This window comes from Aspergillus multicolor (assembly GCF_047715735.1).
Source record: "Aspergillus multicolor strain CBS 133.54 unplaced genomic scaffold BDW74scaffold_51, whole genome shotgun sequence".
Lineage (NCBI taxonomy): Eukaryota > Fungi > Ascomycota > Eurotiomycetes > Eurotiales > Aspergillaceae > Aspergillus > Aspergillus multicolor.
In genome coordinates, this window is record NW_027396002.1 from 63,311 (window position 1) to 84,979 (window position 21,669).

At 44.1% G+C, this 21,669-nt stretch overlaps 6 protein-coding genes across 6 annotated transcripts; 4 read left to right on the forward strand and 2 right to left on the reverse strand.

Annotated features, from left to right (window-relative positions):
- Nucleotides 1–5: 5 nt before the first annotated feature.
- Nucleotides 6–1,588, forward strand: BDW74DRAFT_171590 (uncharacterized protein; the record flags this gene model as incomplete). The annotated part of the gene is made up of 2 exons (XM_073727335.1): nucleotides 6–543; nucleotides 588–1,588. 2 exons carry the CDS (start codon nucleotides 6–8, stop codon nucleotides 1,586–1,588), a joined length of 1,539 nt encoding a protein of 512 aa, XP_073578031.1.
- Nucleotides 1,589–2,996: 1,408 nt separating this feature from the next.
- Nucleotides 2,997–4,613, forward strand: BDW74DRAFT_183838 (carboxylesterase/lipase family protein; the record flags this gene model as incomplete). The annotated part of the gene is made up of 1 exon (XM_073730626.1): nucleotides 2,997–4,613. One exon carries the CDS (start codon nucleotides 2,997–2,999, stop codon nucleotides 4,611–4,613), a length of 1,617 nt encoding a protein of 538 aa, XP_073578032.1.
- Nucleotides 4,614–5,593: 980 nt separating this feature from the next.
- On the forward strand, nucleotides 5,594–7,217 carry BDW74DRAFT_189419 (uncharacterized protein). The gene is made up of 4 exons (XM_073731968.1): nucleotides 5,594–5,941; nucleotides 6,003–6,349; nucleotides 6,410–6,862; nucleotides 6,917–7,217. The coding sequence occupies exons 1-4, from the start codon at nucleotides 5,647–5,649 to the stop codon at nucleotides 7,160–7,162; spliced, it is 1,341 nt and encodes a 446-aa protein (XP_073578033.1). The 5' UTR covers nucleotides 5,594–5,646; the 3' UTR covers nucleotides 7,163–7,217.
- Nucleotides 7,218–7,367: 150 nt separating this feature from the next.
- On the reverse strand, nucleotides 7,368–8,988 carry BDW74DRAFT_171593 (Zn(II)2Cys6 transcription factor; the record flags this gene model as incomplete). The annotated part of the gene is made up of 5 exons (XM_073727336.1): nucleotides 7,368–8,016; nucleotides 8,063–8,184; nucleotides 8,252–8,538; nucleotides 8,598–8,833; nucleotides 8,903–8,988. 5 exons carry the CDS (start codon nucleotides 8,986–8,988, stop codon nucleotides 7,368–7,370), a joined length of 1,380 nt encoding a protein of 459 aa, XP_073578034.1.
- Nucleotides 8,989–10,263: 1,275 nt separating this feature from the next.
- On the forward strand, nucleotides 10,264–13,872 carry BDW74DRAFT_183841 (SUR7/PalI family-domain-containing protein; the record flags this gene model as incomplete). The annotated part of the gene is made up of 5 exons (XM_073730627.1): nucleotides 10,264–11,185; nucleotides 11,879–12,199; nucleotides 12,390–12,604; nucleotides 12,666–13,275; nucleotides 13,526–13,872. The coding sequence occupies 5 exons, from the start codon at nucleotides 10,264–10,266 to the stop codon at nucleotides 13,870–13,872; spliced, it is 2,415 nt and encodes an 804-aa protein (XP_073578035.1).
- A 51-nt stretch (nucleotides 13,873–13,923) lies between these two features.
- On the reverse strand, nucleotides 13,924–14,354 carry BDW74DRAFT_183842 (uncharacterized protein; the record flags this gene model as incomplete). Its single annotated transcript, XM_073730628.1, has 2 exons — nucleotides 13,924–14,259; nucleotides 14,340–14,354. 2 exons carry the CDS (start codon nucleotides 14,352–14,354, stop codon nucleotides 13,924–13,926), a joined length of 351 nt encoding a protein of 116 aa, XP_073578036.1.
- Nucleotides 14,355–21,669: the final 7,315 nt, after the last annotated feature.

Consider the following 21,669-nt stretch of genomic DNA (forward strand, 5'->3'; position numbering starts at 1 on the left):
GCAAGATGCTTCACGCTCTTTCAGCAACTCTTGCAATCGTTGGCGCTGCTGCCGCCACCGGCGAGCCCCTGTACAAAAGCCCCGTCAACATCCCAGGCTATGGCTCCGTGCAAGGCAAAGCTGCCGTGAACTCCAGCGTGGCCGATTACCTGTCCAACTGGGACAAGATCTCCTTCTTCGGCGGCATCCCCTTTGCAGCTGACACCTCTGGCGCAAACCGCTGGCGCGATCCCCAGCCCGTCGAGCCCTGGAATGGAACCCTCAACGCGACAACCTTCGGACCCATCTGCCCCATCTCCCTGTCCATCCTGGCTGAGTACCCCCAGAGTGAAGACTGCTTGAACCTCAAAGTCTGGACGCCTGCCACCTCGCCCGATGAAAAGCTCCCCGTGGCCATCTGGAGCTACGGCGCCGGCACCGCCCCGCCCCAAACCACGTACAATGGTGCCGGCGTCGCTGACAAGGGCATCATATTCGTCTCCTACAACTACCGCAACGGCGTCTTCGGGTTCATGGGCCATCCAGACCTCACCGAGACAACGGGTCGAACGCCTCGGGCAACTGGGGCGTGCTGGACCAGTACGCAGCCGTGCAGTGGGTACACGAGAACATCGCAGCCTTCGGCGGCGACCCAGACCACATCTCCGTCATCGGGCAGTCCTTCGGCGCCGCAGCTACCTACCACATCGTCAACAGCGAGCTCACCGCGGACATGGGCATCGTGAACGCCATCTCCGAGTCTGGCGTGCGCTCGCCCCACGACCCGAACACGGGACATTTCGAGTGCGCGTACACCACCCTCGACGACGCCGAGACGCTGGGCCAGGAGATCCTGTCCTCGCTGAACGTCACCTCCATCGACCAAGCCCGCGCCATCGACACAGACAACCTTCTTGACGCCACCAGCGCATACAGCATGCAGGTACTGCCCGTACTAGACGGCTACGCCATTCCGTCCAAGTACATCATGATGCTAGCTAACGGCGCCGGCAACAAAGTCCCCTACATCACGGGCAACAACGCCAACGAGGACGGCGCGTCGGCAACAGTGTCCACCACCGTCGCCGCCTACAAGGCCTCCCTAAACAGCACCTACGGCCCGCAGTTCGCCCCGCGCTTCCTCGCCTTGTACCCCGCCGCCAACGACTCCCAGGCCGGCGAGCAAACAAACCAGATCGTCCGCGATATCTTCCGCGTTAGCAGCTGGCAGTACATGAACGGGTTCGCGGCCTCGGCTGATAACGTCGACACATACACGTACTACTGGGACTACGGGAGCGCCGCGCACGCGTCGGAGATCGTGTACGTGCTGGATAACCTCTGGGCGCAGGAGGGGGAGTCTTATACAGACGAGGACTACTATGTTGCCGATGTGATGAGCAGCTACTGGGCGAATTTTATGAAGACCTCGAACCCGAACAAAGGAGATTCGTACAGCGACGGCACCCTGCCGGCTTTCTGGCATGCTAACTCGCCGGCTAAGAATGAAACGTTCCGTCTTGGGGAGCTGTTTGGAGAGATGCAGACTGCGACCGCGGAGCGTGTGCAGTTGATTTTGGAGTACTTTGCTGCGCAGACGCCTTATTAGGTGGGGTGAAGGGGACCTTCTTTCTTTATCTTGTGAGGTGAGGGAGAGATGGTGATCTATGGTAGTCTTTGCGGCTCATATATTGGGATGTAGCGGTAGATGGATATAAGCTCCTTCGATGTCCTGTATACAATCTGCCTCCTTTCTTGCTGACCTTCCACCTATCTTCGGTTAGCCACTAGCTTGTGCCTATTACTAGATGGCTAGGATGGGTTATACTGATTCTATACAACTTTTTAAATCCTGCTCAATAATTGCCCTTCTGCATACTTTTATTACTAGTCCCTTTGTTAGGGCTAAAGTCCTCCCACCACACTTGGAGTGCCATTTGAGATGTCTGATAATACTATGGTGCTAGAGGCGGAGTCTTAAGTATTAAGTAACACCATACCACGATAGAATGGTTCACCCACCACGCAGTGCATGCAGATATGGATGTTACTTCCCGAAATAACATAGCCTTGGCTCAGCAGAGCCATGGCTTAATTCCGAGAGGAACCCGTGCTATGGCTACTGTAGTGTCCTCGATTTCGTATTTCTGCAGCTCACCGCCAGTTCGAGAAACGCAGTCTTGTATGCCAACCTATGGGTTCGCGGCTAAGGTCTATGGCCCCGGGGGTCTAGGGTTCGGCGCTGACGGAACAGAGGTAAACGTATGGTAGAACATGGTCTAGGTACTCCAAACGTCAGGAGGCTGAGGGGCATATTAGAACAATGCACGAAGCGCATCTATGTGCACATATTAGCTCATGGTGTGAGCGAGCAGGCTAATGTGAGGGAAGGGCAGAGCCTGATACAGCAGGGCAGCACTGTAGGTATGAACTAAGGCCTTGCGGTGACGTTTACAAGCGAACAATAGCGGCAGCATATGGTGTCCGAATCAGAAACACCGGCCGTCTTGCGCTGAGCGGCTGACGCACTTGGTGGGAATGATACGCAGTAGAGACGACTACATAACCCAGGTAGCTGGGTGATCTGCGACGATTCCAGGCCAGACTCCACCCCGAGCTCAAGGGGCTCGGAGATAACGCCTGCTCGTGTTGGGTACCATATGAAGATGAAACCCAGATGCCTTCCAAGGTCCCATGGTTCGGAGATAAGGCAGTGAACCCGCCAATGCTTGCGCTTGCGCTTGCGCTTGTATTATTGCAGCCCCCATAACCTGGCTCGGAATGCCTTCAGCCTGACGGCTTCCAGCCTTCTAGAACTGCAGGTACGTCACTGCGTACGCGGACCTAATTCCCCATGAGATCAGCAACGCAATCGCCCATGCCGGTGACGAGGATGGAAATGTCATTCGAATTCAACCAAGACGCCGACGAGCTGCTATAAGTCCCTGGCGCATCCCTGGCGGCCATAGCGTATTCTACCACTAGTTACAACAATCTTTGCTTCCTTCTCCGTATCGATGAAGCCCGTTCACTCGCTGCATCTCCTGCCCCTGGGCGCATCTTTTACCTCCGCTGCCCTCTACGAGACGGTTGTCCAGACCCAATACGGTGCAGTGCAGGGGCATCCAGCCTTCAACAGCACCCCATCAGGCACTAACTTCACCAATTGGAAGGACATCACAGTCTGGAAGGGAATTCCCTTCGCTGCAACTACTGGAGGCCAGAACCGATGGAAGGCGCCGCAGCCAGCCAGCGCGTGGAACGGGACACTGGACGCCAGGGACTTTGGCAACGTGTGTCCCTCCGCAACGAACGGCGACAACGACTACACGATCGACGAGGATTGTCTAAATCTAAATATCTGGAGTGCGGCCAACTCGAGCGAGGCAAAACTCCCGGTCGTTATGTGGAGCTATCCAGCTCAATCCACCGCGCGCGATGCACTGTTTAATGGCGCAGGGATGGCGGATAAGGGGGTCGTATACGTTAACTACAACTACCGCACCGGCGCCTTCGGCTGGCTATCCCACCCCGAACTGTCCGCTGAATTCAAGCAAGTGACGGGATCCAACTCGTCAGGGAACTGGGGGATGCTCGATCAATTCGCCGCGTTGACCTGGATCCACGAGAACATCGCTAGTTTTGGAGGCGACCCAGACCGGATTACCGTCATGGGCCAGTCTGCCGGCTCTGCTGCCACCCAGCACATCCTGAATAGTCCTTTGACCAAGGGCCTGATTGTCGGCGCCATCATTGAAAGTGGCGTCCGCGACCCGCACGACCCGCTGTGCGCAAGCGTTGCAGAGAACTATAACACACTTGATGTCTCTCTGGCGCAGGGGGTCCGATTCCTGAACACCCTGAACGTCTCGACAATTGCTGCCGCGCGCGAGATCCCCATGCAGACGATTGTTGACGCCGGCTCAACTACCACCCTTGGTTCAAGCTCCTCCTCTTCCTGGAGCTTCTCCGCCACGCTGGACTACTACGCCATGCCGGATACCTACTACAACACGTTGATCAAGGGTCTCGCCGCTGACGTACCTGTGCTCACGGGCAACACCAAGGACGAAAGCGGAGCCACCTACGGCCTTACGCTCTCAATGGAGTCGTACCTGTCCGATCTGAACGAGACATTCACGGGCACCTGGCGCGAGCGCTTCCTGCACGCCTATCCAGCCAACTCCTCCGCTGCTGCTCCGGGCGCATACAACTCGCAGTGGACGGACCGCTCCAAGATCGGTACATGGTCCTGGGCGCAGTTGTGGAGCACGGCAAATATGGCGCCTGTTTATAGCTATTTCTGGGACCATGCGCCGCCGGGCCAGGACAGGGGGGCGTACCACGAGTCTGAGATCAACTATGTCCTGAACAACCTTTTCGATACGGAGTTGCCGTGGACGAGTGAGGACTATGGAATTGCGGAGAAGATGAACGCTTACTGGGTTAATTTTATTAACACGGGGGATCCGAACGGGGTGGATGCTGAGGGTGAGGAATTGGTGCGTTGGGGCCCTACGGATAACGAGGCGGTTGTCCAGCATGTTGGGGACGGGTGGGGGGCTATTCCCGTTGCGAGCAGAGATAAGGTTGATTTGTTTCTAGAGTGGTTCGGGACCCTAACGGTTTATTGATTGGAGATTGATGCCTTAAGGGGCATGGGCGTGATTCTGCGTGTGATACGACCGGCGGCAGTAACCACCAACTTGCCTGCAACGTACCATAGTGCTTTGACTAGATGTATAGCCTTGAAGGACTTTTGTAGTAATAGGTATTTTACACAGCCCGAGCGATAGAACCAATGATCGCATTAGTGAATTGGTGAAGATATCACCCCTTTTGCTGCGGTGATTCCTAAGTATGGGATTTGCAGTGACCCTGGATAGAACCTCGACCCTCTACATCATCAAGTTCACCTACTATAGGTAGGTGTACCGGCTAGCATTTACTCTGAAGATTGTCCGTTGATATATTGGGAAGTTCTCTCCAATTGTTATACATGGTTCGGGTGCATAGCCCTAACTGCCTACCTACCTACCTAAGGTCTCTTGGCCACGTACGTGCTTTCAAGACATTTGGAAAGGTTGACGCCTACTATAATGTGCCCGAGACCGACTGTAGTTTCAATATAGATTCAATATGTACCATAGCGTACCATAGATTCACTGGATATGGTGTGTTAATTCATATGTACCCAGGTACTCATTGTCTACCTCATTGATCCACTCCTGACAACCGTAGGCCGTGCAACACCCATCAGTGGGGTACTTTCTACGGTCCTCTCCTATATATCATTGTAGCATGTACGCGTGCTGGGGTAGTGATGACGTACTATATGCCACCTGGCCAAGGGGAGAGAACCATAATCACTAAAGCAAACAGATCAAGCCCACGAATCGACAAACCCATCTCTCTCGGTCGAGACAGCAAACATAAATGCTAAGAGGTTGGATACTCCGATCCGTTTAGATAAGCTGCAGCTTGACGAGCGCCGATTTGCTCGTGGCGCCGTTACTCCAACAGCCGATGATAAGCGTGGACCTCGTATAAAGAAGAGATACCCTTGAATCCGTGACGACGACAACAACAAGGCCAGCTTCATTCATTACCTACACGTACCAATCATCCTGCCGCTGATCTATATCCCCTCATCCTCAATCTACCACAATGCCCTCCGTCCTCCACCCCAAACTCACATCCCCACCGCCAAGCATAACCCACAGCCAGGGAAACTACCTCTACACATCTGACGGCCGGTCCATCTTCGACGCAAGCTGTGGTGCGGCCGTTGCGTGCCTAGGGCACAATGACTCCCGCGTGAAAGCTGCTATCAACGCGCAGCTCGACAAGACCGCGTACGTGTATTCGCCGTTCTTTACTGTTCCTGCGGCGGAAGAGATCGCGTCTCTTCTTACTGAGTCAACGGGCGGGGAGATGAGTAGGGTGTTTATTGTTAGTTCTGGTGCGTTATGCCATACCCATATGGTTCATAGGAATAATCCTGACTGGGGATGGTGATACAGGAACCGAGGCAATCGAAGCGGCGCTTAAAATGGCACGACAATATTTCACTGAGCTTCCCGAACCTCAAATGCAGAGGACACGCTTCATTGCCCGTCGTCAGTCATATCATGGGAATACGCTGGGCTCGCTTGGTCTAGGTGGGCACAAGGCGCGACGGGCGATATTCGAGCCAATCCTATCGCGTAGCACGAGCCATGTCTCGCCGTGTTATCCGTACCGAGATATGAAGGACACTGAGACCGAAGATGAATATGTGCAACGTCTAGCGGAAGAGCTGGAGAATGAGTTTCAGCGAGTGGGGCCAGAGAGTGTTTGTGCGTTCGTTGCGGAGACGATGTCGGGGACGGTACGTTGTTCATATCCCTTCATGGTTCTATCGATGAGAGGATGTTGATAGGCCAGACAGACACTAGGCTGCGTTCCCGCCCTCCCAGGCTACCACAAAGTCATGAAGGCCGTCTGCGACCGACACGGCGCACTGTACATCCTCGACGAGGTAATGTCTGGTATGGGACGAACAGGAACCCTACACGCGTGGGAGCAGGAAGGTATCGTACCCGATCTGCAGACTGTAGCCAAGGGTCTAGGTGCGGGATATGCGCCTATCGGTGCGCTTTTGGTCAGTAAACGCGTTGTTGAGACCCTCACAAGCGGAACTGGGAGTTTTATGCATAGTCAGACGTATCAGGGGCATCCGGTTGCTTGTGCGGCGGCTGTTGCGGTGCAGAGGGTTATAATGGAGGATGGGCTGCTGGAAAATGTTAGGGCTCAGGGGGAGTACCTGGGACAGCTACTGCAGGAGAGGCTGGGTGGGCATAGGAATGTTGGGGATGTTAGAGGACGGGGGTTGTTTTGGGCTGTATGTTTCTGTTCCCTTACTCCTGGGTAAGACTGATGCTGAAGGGTGCTGCAGCTTGAATTCGTCGAGGATAAAGACACCAAACAACCCTTTCCGGCGGAAGAGGGGATTGCGCAGAAGGTGCACTTGCTGGGCTTGCAGAAGGAGTTTTCCATTTCGATAATTCCAGGTGCTGGGGTTGCGGATGGGAGGAATGGAGACAGTATCCAGATTGCGCCGGCGTATAATGTGACCAAGGAAGATGTCGAGCTTATTGTCGAGCGGGTGGAGGCGGTTGTTAACGCTGCTTTTGGTGCTTAGCAGTCAGTATTCCACGGCATATATTTGGGAACTGTAATGGTCATCAGGATATACCTAGGTACGATTTTATCTTGCTCCATTCACCTGACAATGTATACTGGAGGTACGTGTACTGTGCTTCAAAGGCCAGTTAAGACTTTCGACGTAGTTCATAAGCTATTATCTTTTCTTTCCAACATACATCGGTGACACTTCTACCAACATACTAGACATTATTCAGATTTAACCTCATAACCCTCAACCAATAAAAGTGCGCCCAAAGCTCATCAACGAATGACGGCTGGCCGCGAACATTCAGTACCCGGACAGCTGACGCCTGTCTAAAGTATAACCAGATTCTCGTGCGTGAATCACTCGATGCTGCGGCACCGGTTAAACATACCCAGCTGAGTATGGCGGGGATCTCGCGGACCCAGACGTATGTGTCTGTTTGGGATAGGGAGGACTGGAGTTGGCTTGCGAGGGTGTCGAGGTGTGCTGATGTTAATGTTGAGTGGGCGTTGTGAGTTTGTGTAATGATGTAGAAGGCTGTTATGGCGAGGTGGCAGCAGTGGAAGATGAGATCGTTAAGGAAGGTTGGAGGCATGATGTCGATGTATGTTTGGAGGTTCTTATGGTTTTGTTCTTGCGGATGGTGATGCCTTTGCTGTTGTTGCTGCTGCTGCTTCCATGATAGCTTGCAGCTGAGCACGTCATGGAACATGGTAAGTATTGCCGGTAATGATGGTATGGCTGATGCTTCTGTTGGAGGGTCGAGAATGCGTTTTTCGACTCCGATTGGGGGTGGGCCAAGGCAAGTCGGGTGCGTGACAGCTGGGTCGATGTCGAAGGCAATATGGTAAATAATCGTATTCCTATTTTTTGTCAGTAATGGCAATGTTCAGGGCTCTGGTGGTGGACATTTGTATAACAGCTGCAACGAGTCCATTGTATCCCAGTTTGTCAAGACCACCGCGCATCTCAACGAGTTTCCACAGACCCTCGCGATGGGTGTCTCCTGCTGCCCGATCGCCGTTGAGACCCTAAATAAGTCAACCCAAACCTCGTGCTACGTATCGTAACTAGGTCTTTGGATTAAACGGGGCGTACAGCAAACATAGCCAAAGGCGTAACGGCAATCAAAGTGCGATCATCAAGGGCAGTATCGATATCCGACAAACGCTCGTTCAGGAGCCTAATGGCTTCGCTGCGGTGGTGAACTGTGATGGCGCTGGGCTTCTGTCCTTGCTGGATATCTAGATAGGATGACCCTGCGTATAATGTTGCGTGGAAGAGGCATGGATCGCTTAGGGCTCCCTGCACCCAAGATGTCTGGATATGATATGCCGTACTATTGGGGCTAACCGGGAGGCGCGATACCCCGAGGCCTTCGGAAACTAGTCTTGCCCATTTAGACAGAGCTTACCTATGAGGTTGAAAGAATGGGAGGACGTACAGTGCTTGAGTAGCCGTGGCATATACCACTCCGCCCTTACCGGGTATGAGGTCGGAATCTCTGGCGACTGTATGGCCCAGGCGTTGTACATCTGACCCGTCGCAACCTCCCATGACTGGGAGCCAACAGCCTGTGGGCCAACAGGCCGTGCAACGGGAACTTGTTGGGAGTTGGCTTGGGTGGTACACTTGGCCTTGGCTAGCTGGTGAGGTGGGTAGAAGCACGCACGGTTTCCTCTATAAATCTAGTGTTAGCGCAATAGCCCAAGACCAGGGTACTAGAGCCGGGGTTCAGGAACAACATACTTCGCGCACAGCCCACAGCTAGGAACCCCCCGGTCGCACCGTCTTTTCCTTTGCCGGCACGGGTCGCACGCTATGAGCATCGCCATCTTACCTACCGGTACCTAGGTACCTGCCGGGAACCCTTGTCCGTACTGAGGGCAATGTCGTCCGTAGCGTCCTCGATGTAGCCATTAGACACCCTTCAGGCCACGCCGTTGACGATATCACGCTCGCAGACCCTGACGCGTTCCTGGAAAGAAAGTGGAGTTTTTCCAAGCTTTGACGTGTCCGAGGGCCCAAATTATTGGCTGCCGCGAACGGTTTAGTCGCCTGTCGTATGCGGTGGTAGCCTGAGGCTACAAGGCAGAAACCTGTGATCGACATCTCAAGGTCCATGTCTGTATCGTGGATATAATAGGCAACAAGCTGAGAGTGACGGTGTAGAGAGGTGTCCTAACCGTCTGTATAGCGTGATCTGTCCATTGCCTATACGGATAGCCGACGTGGACTGTATCAGGCCAGGGGTGATGCACTAGTCGCCATGACCCTACATAGCCAGTAGGAACTGAACAGTTCCTGGTTTTCGCAGGGTTCGTGGGACCATTCCCGGTGACTGCGAGCAGGACCAGAGCTAGGTGTATCTTTGTCACCTGAGGCAGAGAATTCTTAGTAATTCAAGGCCTCCAACTACCGAAGTTATAAGCCGAACAGGTTTGGATGTATTAAACCTCTAAACAGTAAACAAATTTGGCTATAAATATTGTTTACAGTACCTCTGCTTTTACCTATAAAAACTCCAAAGCATTCTTAGAACTAGAAGAATTCATCACGCTCTTTACCTTCAACATAATCCCTAGTATTCGATCAGTATTCCTAGCTAGTACGGTTCAAAGGCATCATAATCTTCCTGCTAAACATCGATGATATCCTCGAACGGCTCCTTTATCTTGCAACGGCGCATAGTGGAGCAGACCCACCGCGCAGGGCTGACCCGAGTACGAACTGCCCTTTCAGGGTACGAGGCCGTTGATCTGAAAACTGTGCAAGTCCACAGATGAGAAATGGCACTCTGTTCAAGCCCACCAAGGTATTAGAGAGAGATTTCGACCAGAGCCTTCCGCGGAACAACGAGTAAAGTGGAACCCTGCCCATGTCTTATGGTAGCTCTGACATGTAAGCACATGATATCGTCTTGTCCAGCGCGGCTCATCTACGGCTGAATTATTTTTGCTCCACTGTCTGCTCTGCTCGACCAGGAAGTTCGTATCAAGCTCTAAACGCGGCTACCATACCTAGGTATCTACCTAGGCCCAGGTATATAAACCGCCAGTCCCACCACAATTCCACACTCTCGTCAACTTGTCTTCCAAGTCCAGGTCACCATGACTTCTCTTTTCCGCATTGCGTCCGTCCTCGTCCCTGCTGCTCTCGCTTCGGCATCCCTTATCTGCCTCCTCATCGTCAGCCTCAGTTGTATCAAGCCCCATAATGCAAACCTCTACTTCTACCGAGTGAATTTTAAAAACCTCACTACAACCTCGGACTCCCTCCTCGGCACGACCCTCGACCACATCGAGAATGGCACAGCAACCAAATTAGCCACCGCGCTCGGTCACTCCGACACTCTACACGACTTTTACGCCATCGGTCTCTGGGGCTACTGCGCTGGAACAATCACCGCAGACAATGACTACCACGCCACGCACTGCTCCAAACCAGTGGGCGGGTTCTGGTTTGACCCGATCGAGGTCTGGGACTTGAACTCGACGACATCCAACTCGGATGACCTCTTCCCGTCCTCCCTCCAGAAGCCGATCTCCACATACCACAAGGTCTCTCTATGGATGGAAATCCTGTACCTCCTGGCCATCTGCGCAACAGCCCTGCAGCTACTCATCGGAGCGCTCGCGTTCTGTAGCAGACTGGGTACGTTCTTCGTGTGGCTTATTGCGGGCGTATCGGCAGTTTTCACGACTGCTGCGTCAATCACAGCCACAGCGCTCTTTGCGACCCTGACGGCGGCCGTCAACGCTGAGTTGGAATCATTCGGTGTCCATGGGAACATAGGCAGGCATGTCTTCGCCCTAACGTGGTTGGCTGTTGTCCTGGCCTTTTTGGGTTGTTTCTTCTGGCTGGTCAGCTGCTGCTGCTGTGGTGGCCGTGATCGTGGTCGGGATAGGGCTGGGTTGCCGAACAGCACGGCGTACGGGTACGATCCGATTGCGGTGCCTCCGGCTCCTGGGCCGCATGTTGCTCAGGCACCGCAGTATCCGATACAGCATGTTATAATGCCTGCGCAGCCCGGTGCGTATGAGCCGTATAGGCATTCTTAGTACCATGAAGCGCTTCGGGATCTGGCTTGGTTATGAACGGGGACTCGCCAGTGCCTTAATCATATATACATACATACCTGCAACCCAGTGATTCGTTTTTTGTACAGGGTATAAAAGTAAATGGGACGGGTTAATGTGTAGGTGACTTTCTGTTCCTTCTCACTATAGTCTAGATAAAGGAAAACCGCAGTTGATCAAGGCTTATATACACTGCCCGCTTAGGGCTCGCTAGAGTCAAAACCTACCATATTACTCTACAACTTGGGTGCTAAGGCAACTTTCTTTTTTATATAATTGGCCTACCTGAAATAATCACCGGGCTGATAGGTGAACAACTCCAACTAGCGGGTAATGACTAGTGTATATTTGATACCGTCAATTACTCCAACTTTGACCGCGGCCTAGATGCGTGGGGAGGCTTATCATAAGTATTTGCTTATCACGCCAACCAATATCTGTTCTCGCAATATATGTATAAAGGTGACCCTATTCAGGCAAGGTAGCCTCCAAATGTGTATGATGCCCCCAAAACGCACAAGGACCGAGTATAGGGGGTCATCCTGCCATCGATGCCACCGGTAGAAGGTAAAGTGCTCGCGAGGTACCCAATGCCCTCCTCCCTGATTGTGATTACCAGAGGACCTGTTACTAACAAGTATGAAAGAGCGACCATGCCAGAACTGCGCCCTGTCGAACCAGCCGTGCACTTACGCAGTCCGCGACCGCAAGGTCACCGTATGCGAAAGCTACCTCAGGAATCTCGAGTCTGGGGTCAGGACCCCTAAGACAGCGCTGCCTGCCCCGAGTGCTAGAGGAGGCACTTTCGGTGGCGACGCCACGAGCTCAGGGCTCTTGATGGATGGTGGTAGCTCAATTGGGAAGACTGTCATGTCAACTTTGCGGCACCTTCAGAGTCCCAAATCCCAATCTGGAGATGAGGCAGACCCCGAGTATGAGTATTTCACTCTAGACCTTGACACTATCCGTACGTCCTTCGAATTATTGTTGGGTTATCGCTGACGCATCGTAAAGAAGAAAAATACACGTTGAGGCTTCCACCATATCCATACGTTCTTCGCCTCCTTGACCAATTTATGATTTATTTTGGCTATGACTGGCATGGGTTTCTACTGATAAGTTCCGCAAACAGCTGGAACTAACGTATACATCACCAGACTCTTCATCGTCCAAAGACAGGACCTGGCTATGCAAGCTGTTGGTGGTCCTCGCCCTTGGGGAGTCCGCAAATCCAGGTCCTGAATCCGACAACGGCACAACGGCTGAGCCCAACCCTCCGCCTGGAACTGATTTCTTCGAACAAGCGCTGAGATTACACAGTATATGCTACGAAAACGCATCTATCAGTGATATAGAGGTTCTGAACCTAATAGTAAGCTTTTCTTCGCATGTTTCTCCATGACCAATTGCTGATCGGCACGTACGCAAACCAGGCATTATACTCGAACCAGCTAAACAGACAGAAGGCAGCATACATGTATACTGGGTTAACTGTCAGGCTATGCATTCTGTTGCAGTTACACAAAGTCGATATTTCCAACCACTGCACCGCGGTGGAACTCGAGCGTCGGAAGCGGACGTGGTGGTCCGCCTTTTGCCTGGACCATATGGTCAGCACGCAAAGGGGCCTTTTACCCAGCCTTCGAGTCGAACACACCAACTTGGAATATCCATCGCAGATGCACCTCAGCGCTGATGAGGTTGCGCAATTTTCAGATCCAGCATATCTCACGGCTCGCATCCAACTTACGATTATTCAAGCTGGTAATCTCACACATCTGGGTGGTGAAGAGTTGGACATGGAAAATGCCATACAGTCAATGCTGAGGAGGCTTCAGGCTTGGAAGGCAGCCTTGCCAGACGATATGGCTCTGAAAGTCGCAAAGAGGGATCCTCAGACGATGGAGTCTCTCCCTTGCATCGGGTCGCTGGCGAACCTCCATCTTCGGTATAATCAGGTATCATCGCCCTCTCGTGGTGTTATTTGCAGCTGGCTCTCAAGTGTATCATACTACTTCTGCGCCCGGTCATTTGAAGAAGGCTGTTAGTGTATATACAAGCCCTAAACCAGGTCAAGGTGACGGGAATTGCCCAAACGATGGGATCGATGAGGTGAACCGGATTTGCCTTGAGGCTGCGCGGTCCACCATATGTACCCTTCTCAACGTCCATTCCCACGGCATACTAGGTACGTATATCTCCATGGGTTTCATCTTCTGCTCGCCGACACCAGGCCTCTCACCTTCCCTCTGTCCATTCAACCCCTTACAACTGATTCCTGACAAATGACCAGCGCGACTGGGCCTCATGGAGAATGTCTACCTATTCATCAGTCTCGTAATGATCGCCTTAGCGATCTGCGTAAATGCTCGACGACCAGGATTGTTCCCTCTACGGCCAGAGGACGCAATCCTATATGATTCCGGCAAGGAGCTTGTCCGATACATGATGCAGTCAGGTAGCTTAGCTGCAAAAGGCCATTTGAAGATGCTACAGGAGATTGAGAGTTTAGGGCAGAGTGCGTCAGTTGACCATGACCGAAATCTACATCATGCCGAGGATTATGGGGATCTCGAAGATTGGATGGCACGGTTTACTGACGGTGAGAGCCTTGCAGACGTCGATGGGTTGGGGGTATAGATGGCAGGAATGCTAACAACTTGTGCCTGGAAATTCGATTCACAATTATCGTTATGCCCTGTGTTGGTCAGAACTAGTTGCTTTCTCGTTAACGATATCCTCGTACGCAAAGGGCTCCTGTATGAGTCTCCCATCCGCTAGTCCCTGCTGCCATCTGTCGAAGCCAAACCTCGTCACGGTAGGCGTCGTCCACATCTCATTTCTGCGGTATACATTGGTGATATCAATCAGAAGCTGTGGTGAAATTGTAGGGAAAATCTTCACGACTTCCTCTTTGTAAGTTTCCGCATCGTTGGAAAGCACCCAATCCATGGCCTTCTCAAGCGCTGCACAGAACCGGCGTTGCTTCTTGAGAACAGCCGGAGTGATGCTTGCTGTCTCGGTGTACTATACACTCCACGGAATCTCGCCGCCGTCCGTAACCATTTCCATGACCACTGATATGTCTGGATTGCGAGCGGCCATACTTCGCGCACTGACATTGTCGTTAACAAAGTAATCGCCCATCCTCCCTTCAAACAGCTAATTTAGCAAAAAAAATATTAATACTAGCTTATAACTATAATAAGGTCCTGGGTAATTCTTGAACAACCACCTTTTCTTTAGTCAATATAAAGTCTTAATAGCTGCCATGACCTACCACATGTCCCCTGCGCTTTTAAGCTTAAACATGTAATTAGCTATAAGCAGGGCCTTGCACCATGTAAAGGTTGCTTTTATTAAATTTTATAATTACTAGGTAGTTAGGGAGTTCGAAGTCTTAAGTTCTTTATAAATTTTATAAATTTGCTAGATGAATACTTTAATATAGGATTAGATTTTCTCTTTAGGCTTCTTGGGATAAATATATTATGCTTAGTATAAGAGATTATAAAAGTCCTATTATAAAATCTTCTTATATATTAGCCAAATGCTTAGGCTTTGTCCACTTATTTAAGGAAAGATAACTAAGGAGCTTTTAACTTATATTACTAAATTATCACGTAAAAATAGGTTTTATACTATCATATTTTTATTTAATACCTTAGGTTAAGCATAGGACTAGAGCTCTTAGTGATAACTCAAAGCATTAATTTAATATCCTTATTAGTAATATCCTGTTTATTACTTAAACCACCAAGTTAGGATTATTTAACTTGTTAAAGGTATTAATATATTATTTAACATAAATAGCCACCACGCTTGAAGCTCCCTTAGTGACAGTAGTAATATAGGCAAGACTATTAGCAACTTATTTTTAGTCTTAAGCAGCAGGAATGCACTTGAGCTGTGTGGTGTTCACCATTAGCCTTACCTTCAGCTACTAGGACTGTTAGATAAAGCCTGCCGATCCGTCTTAAACCAGTGGGATTTAAGGACATTCTATGCGTAAGAGTAGAAGGTATAGGTCCTAAGGTTAAAGAGCTAATATAAAAGACTAAATAAAAATAAAAAGTAGGGTACCTTGGTTTTTAAAAATAATAAATAATAACTAAAACTATTTAATATTAAAATAAAAGTCTTTTAAATACATGGTTTTATTAAATTATATATTTAATCATTTAGACTGGTAATATAATATTTGAAATTAATAATTTAATAATATTCTACTATTAATATAACTATAGTCCCTTCCTGGACTAGCATTATACCTTAATATAATTAAGGTGGATTATCCCGTAACTCTAGTTCCTAACATGATAACTAGTTATATTATATTATAAAAATAAATTTATAAATTAATATTAGTCCGTGTTAGCCATGTTCCTTAATAATCCCCCGTTTTTAGGTTTTTTATCCCCAAAAATTCTTTAAGTAGCGCGGCGCCTGTAAATAAGTTTTTTACTTAATACCTAGATATTTTCTTATGGGCCAACACTAATATTTTTAGCATAGTAGCTTTTGTTAGTGTAAAGACAACCCTTTTATAAATAAATTCTTAATAGATATTTTATAATAATATTCCCCTGTGCTTGATACACCTTTCTGCAAAAGTCTTATATTAATTCTAATCTTAATAATTATTATAGTGAATATGTTTATGCTAAAAATAATAAATATATTAATTTTAACTTAAAGACTTTGAATAATAAGTAGTAAAAGCTGGTTATAGCTTAAAATAAAATTTAAAAAAGATAAAGAGTAATTACTTAATAAATTATTCTTGTCAAGGAACGCGGCCAGCATGGACTGCTGTCAGCCAATAGATCTGCCTTACCAATACAAATGTGACGGGCTGTCACGTCAGGAACCAGAGCCATGGATTATCTGCTTTAATTATAAGAATATAGTAGTATTAATATAATAACCTCTTGGCTGTTATACTTGTTAAAGCAAAATACTATAATTAATATTATATATTAAAGGACTATATTTATAGTATTAAATATTAATTATTATTTATTGTTTTTAAAAATAAGCTATCCTACCTTTTAGTTTTTATTTAGTTTTTTATATAAGCTTTTTAACCTTGAGACCTTTACCTTCTACTGTTACATATAAAATATTCTTAAATCCCACTAGTTTAAGATAGATTAGCAGGCTTTACTTAATAATAATAAATCTTAAGTATAAGAGATTTAAAAATATTTACTATTATTATAAATACTTAAACTTTTTAGACATAGCAGGTGACTGTAACCTGTCCTACCCCTGCTTAGGAGTTAAAGTGTTGTAAAAAAGTAATTAATATATTAGCTAATAAGCTTAACGCGTTAAAAAGCTTTAAGGGTATTGAAGTTAATAAAATAGTGTTATTTAAAGGAAAGGAATTATCTTTAGAAAGTTATTTAATATTAATAAGCATGTACCTGTGTATCAATAACCTTAGCAAAGCTAATAAATATAATAGAGTTATATTTATAGGTATGTACCTTAAGGGACCTGCATTTAATTAATTTAAGCCATACATGCGAGACTTTTAAAAGCATGGTGCGAAAGATAAAAAGCTAATAATAAAGAAAATCTTCGAAAACTATAAAAACTTTGAAGCATAAATTTTTAAAGTATTTCATAATCGAAACCTGAAATAAACCACTTAAGGCAAGATGGACATATTATACCAAGGTAAATAGCTTATTAGTAAATACACCGCAAAGTCTTACTAAATAACCTTAAATTTAATCTAGAATAAGTTAGCCCTTATATTAAAATATCATAAGGGTCTTAAAAGCAAGATTAAGGACTAGTTCGTTATACTTAATAATTTACTAAAGACCCTTAATAAACTTATTAACGCGGTATTATAAATAAAAACATGGTACGATAAATATTAGTATAAAAATAATAAAATCATATATATAAGGCAGGAAGAAACAAGTAAAACCTGTAATATAATAAAAATAAAATATAAAAATAAATGCTGCCATTACCACTAGAAAACAAAAGGATGGCAAGGGAAAAAAGTAATTTTAAGAAAAATGCTTTAAATATGGAAAAACCCGCGCATATCAAGAAATACTGTTAAGTAAAGCACTAAAATCATAAACCAGCCACCTATAATTTAGAAATACACACTGCCTATGCAATAATCAAACCTAAATTTCTGGATATTATGGAGAAGGAAATGCTTGAGAATATCATTCAATAATAAAAGGGATTAGTATAATCCATGGATAAATTGATTAAAAAATTAGCTAAGTATAAATAAAGGTCCAGCAGTACATAAAAAACCCTAAGAAAATTAATAAAGAAATACTTAAAAATATTGATAACAACATGCGAGAACTTAAAAATAGAAAAGAAGTTAACATTATTACTGATAACAATGTAAAAGAACCAGTAGGATGCTGCACGGATCTTAAAGGAAGGCTAAATATAATATTAAGCAAATATAAATGCTTTATAAACTAACCTCTTGGGAAGCAAAAAGAAGATCACTTATGAATAAGTAATAAGATCCCTTTAAATTTGAAGGAAGAGTTCCAGACGCCTTTAATAGTTTTAAATAGTAATAAAATAGTTATAAGTTATTATAGAACTTGTGAAATATAGATACAAACCCTGTTTGGTAGTAACATTAAAGAAAATAAACCTTGCAGCTATAAATCAGCACGAGTAGTTCACTGGGAAGAGTCTAGCTAAATATGGCATGATTATATAGTAAAATATAATAAATATAAAGATTAAATATTTTTGAAATACCCTGTTTATGGGTAAGTTAATATTAAATTCGCGGAAGAATATAAGTAATTATTGAATAAATAAAAAATAACCCTATGCAGTAAAGCCTAGGTTATATAAAATTACTTTTGCAGATACTATCCTAAATTAAGCAAGAAGGCAGACTAAAATATTAACTAAATAAAATACTATAATAATAAGTATCTGTAACACTGTAAAATCAAAGAATTATGTTATTAAAAACCACAAGCACTAAAAATAATTACATAACGAAATTATAATTACCCCCTCGACAATGGCAACTATGATTATGCCGAAATAAAATTAGGACACCTGAATTATGTAAAACTTTACCATTATAACCATAAAATTAGGAACTGCATATTTCACCACAAAATAACAGGTTAATTCCAGCCAACAAGATAGATTAAAGCATAATAATAATATTACTATTAATACCTAAAAGAAGTAGCACTGGTTATAATTAAGAATATTATATTAATTATTATTATAGTATAATTAAATAAAAAGCATGCAAGAATCTTGCTAGACTTAGGGTACTTTGAGTAGTTTAATAATAAAGGATTTATTAAGATACACCATTTAGTATAAAAGTTTATAGAAGAATACTAAAGAATCTTTAAATTTAAAAAAAAATAATTTATTAAGGACCCGAGCTTGTAACTAATAATATACTCATAAAGAATGGATGATATATTAGGAATATTATATTTAAAGTTATGCCAACCACCTCTTAAGGTTTTATGATATAGTTATTAAAATAACATGGCTTACCTAATAAAACCTAAATATTAGCTAGATAACTAAAGAAGTGCTAATTAATAACACTTAGTTGAAAATAAAAAAAAATATTTATAAAAAACATAAATCTAAGTTACCAAAGAAGCATAAGGGAAGCTCTGGAAAAGTAAAATAAAAATAAGCCGCGGAAGGTAACGCAGGACTTAAAATTCAAAAAAATAAAATAAAATAAAAGGCTGTATAATTAAACCTAAGAAAAAAGTATAAAAAGGAACTTCCTAAAGTACTTTAAAAAACTTTTAAAGAAATAATATAAATATATTAAATTATCTATAAAACCTTATTCTTAATTACTGCGGCATGACAGCTATTTTAAAGCTATAATATTCTTAATACCTAAAAAATAGTTACCGCAGGTATAATAATACCAAAAGTTAATAGTAAAAATGTAAGTAAAAATAAAGTTTATTTATAAGTTTAGAAAGGCAGAATATATTTATAAGTTGAGATTATATACATCCTCGCGACCTATAATAATGCCAAATGAAGATAAAAGGCGCATGGGTCAAGAATAAATGATTAGTTATTATTTATTACCTTTTTAAATAAAGTAATGCTAATTAAGCGCCTTATATAGGGCACAAAAGGGACCTTTTATGAAAAGCCATGATTTTAATAATTTTTAATATCTAAGAGGGTTATTATATTTTATAAATATATGCTAGAAATATCCACAAGATAGTATTTCTTATAAATATAGGATTATATAAACAGGTCATTATACTTATAAGACTAAAGTAATTACTAGCTAAATTTACTAGATATATGATTTATATACTGAAAAAGTTTATAAATAAGATTATTATTATTTTAATTATATCATGGTTTACTTAAAAATTAAGAAAGAATATAACACCTATATAAAGAAAGTTATGCAAGCATTAATAAAAGCAGGACTTATAATAAAAAAATATATATTTAATATAAATTAAATCAAATACCTAGGTATAAAATATACACTAAAAAATAAAGAATTGAGTAAGAAATAATACGAAAATCCAAGTTACCTAATAGTAATAAATAAAAAAAAGTTAAAGAATTCCGAGGACTTTTAAACTATATATAAAAATATCTATTTTCCTATACGCATGACGCATGACCACTTACCAAACTATTATAAGATAATAAACCCTTTGTATAGGGACATAAGCAAGAAAAAGCAGTATAATATATTAAAAATAAGATTAAGAAAGTGTCTAGTTTATAGCCCTATAACTTAAAACTATAATACTATATAAAAATAAATATATTTAAAAAGTCATAGGAATGGTCCTGGAATAAATAAATAAAAATAAGAAGTTGTAACTAGTTATATTCTTTTTATAATCAATAATAAATACTAAATAAAGGTATAATACTTAAATTTAAAAAGTGTTAATAATTATAAAAGGATTTAAAAAGTAAAGACACTATTTTTAGTAAGTAAAGTATAAAGTTATAATTTAAATTAATTATTAAAACTTAACATACTTTATAAAAATTCAAAAACTTAATAAATAATAAATCAGATGGGCTTAACAGCTATTATAGTATAACTTTTAAATTAAGCATATTAATAAAAAAATATACTATAAATATGCTAAGCTAAAGCGTGAATTATATAGTTAAAGTTAAGAATCTTAAGATAGATATTTTTATATAAATAAAAATATTTTTAAATTTAACCAGGATGTCGAGGTAGCTGCTGGATATATAATTAATAATTATAAGTTTATAGTACGGCTTAAGAAGAAGTAATAAAAAAATAAATATATTTAAAAATAAAATTAGGGATCTTACTTTAAAAAACAGCAAAATACTTTTATAAAATAAATTAATTATAATATCACAGAGTATGGTTTAAGAAGTAAATAAGTTACACTATAACCTGTTATTAAAAGGACACCAAGGAATTAATAAAATAATGAAAAGGATTTAATAAGCATAATTTTATGTATAAATAAACTAACAGGTTTAAGACTAAATTACAAAGTATAATAAATATAATTAAAATAAGCTATCTTAACACTAGCTATATAGAAAAACGTAAATATTAAATATCCCTATAAAACCTTAGGAAATTATTATATTAGTGTTTTGTTTTCGCGCGCAGCCAACAAAACTAATAGAATGTTGCCGTCCTTTAGCTGCAGGGCTTGATAGGTCATGTAAATCTTAACAGAGCTAATTCCTTCTTTATATAGTTTAGGGAAGTCCTTAAGGGCCTGGGGGCTTGCTGTGCCTATTAGCACGTGGAAATTAAAGTCTAAGTAGTATTATCCATCGGCAAGGGCGCGTGTATCACGGATTATACTTAACGGGGTGGCGGGCGTATTCTTTACTAACAGGGTAAAGGTGATAATTATGGTATTTCTACCTGCGATGGCTAATCAGGACCCAGACTTATAGTTATTAAATAATATACCTTCGCTGAAGAGGGGCGGTTCCTGTGAATAAACATGGCAGTTAATACCGCCGGGTCAAGGCTTGGTTAGTTATAAGTTTATATAAAGTAATACTTAGATTTACTATAACATAGCTGCCCTGCGCATTTATTACTCCCGCACCCTCTTTTACCAGTGAGCCAGACGGCGCCAAAAGGGCAATTTTCTCGCCCTGGATGGCGATGTCCAGAGGCGCGATATCTAAGGCTGTAACAGTCTCTGTTAGTAATAACACGGTCATATATTATGCGCTTAGGAAGTACTGGGATCGCGGATAGGCAGAGGGAAAGACTTACTGTAGGTGATTCAGAGATGGAAGCCCCTCATGAATCCTTTGGAGCGGGGAGCAACGATTAGGCGCTCGGTCTCCAACGGTCGTTGCGATAAAGTCGAGCCGCCCAGATAAACAAACGGCTGACGAAATCCGAAACCCGGGGATGCTGGCACGGGC

What these genes read in the sequence shown, in the direction of transcription:
- BDW74DRAFT_189419 (XM_073731968.1), top strand. Translation starts at nt 5,647, where the DNA reads ATGCCCTCCGTCCTCCACCCCAAACTCACATCCCCACCGCCAAGCATA. An exon ending in CGGAGACGATGTCGGGGACG is followed by an intron (nt 6,350 to 6,409) that starts GTACGTTGTTCA and finishes TAGGCCAGACAG; the next exon opens with ACACTAGGCTGCGTTCCCGC. An exon ending in GACGGGGGTTGTTTTGGGCT is followed by an intron (nt 6,863 to 6,916) that starts GTATGTTTCTGT and finishes AGGGTGCTGCAG; the next exon opens with CTTGAATTCGTCGAGGATAA.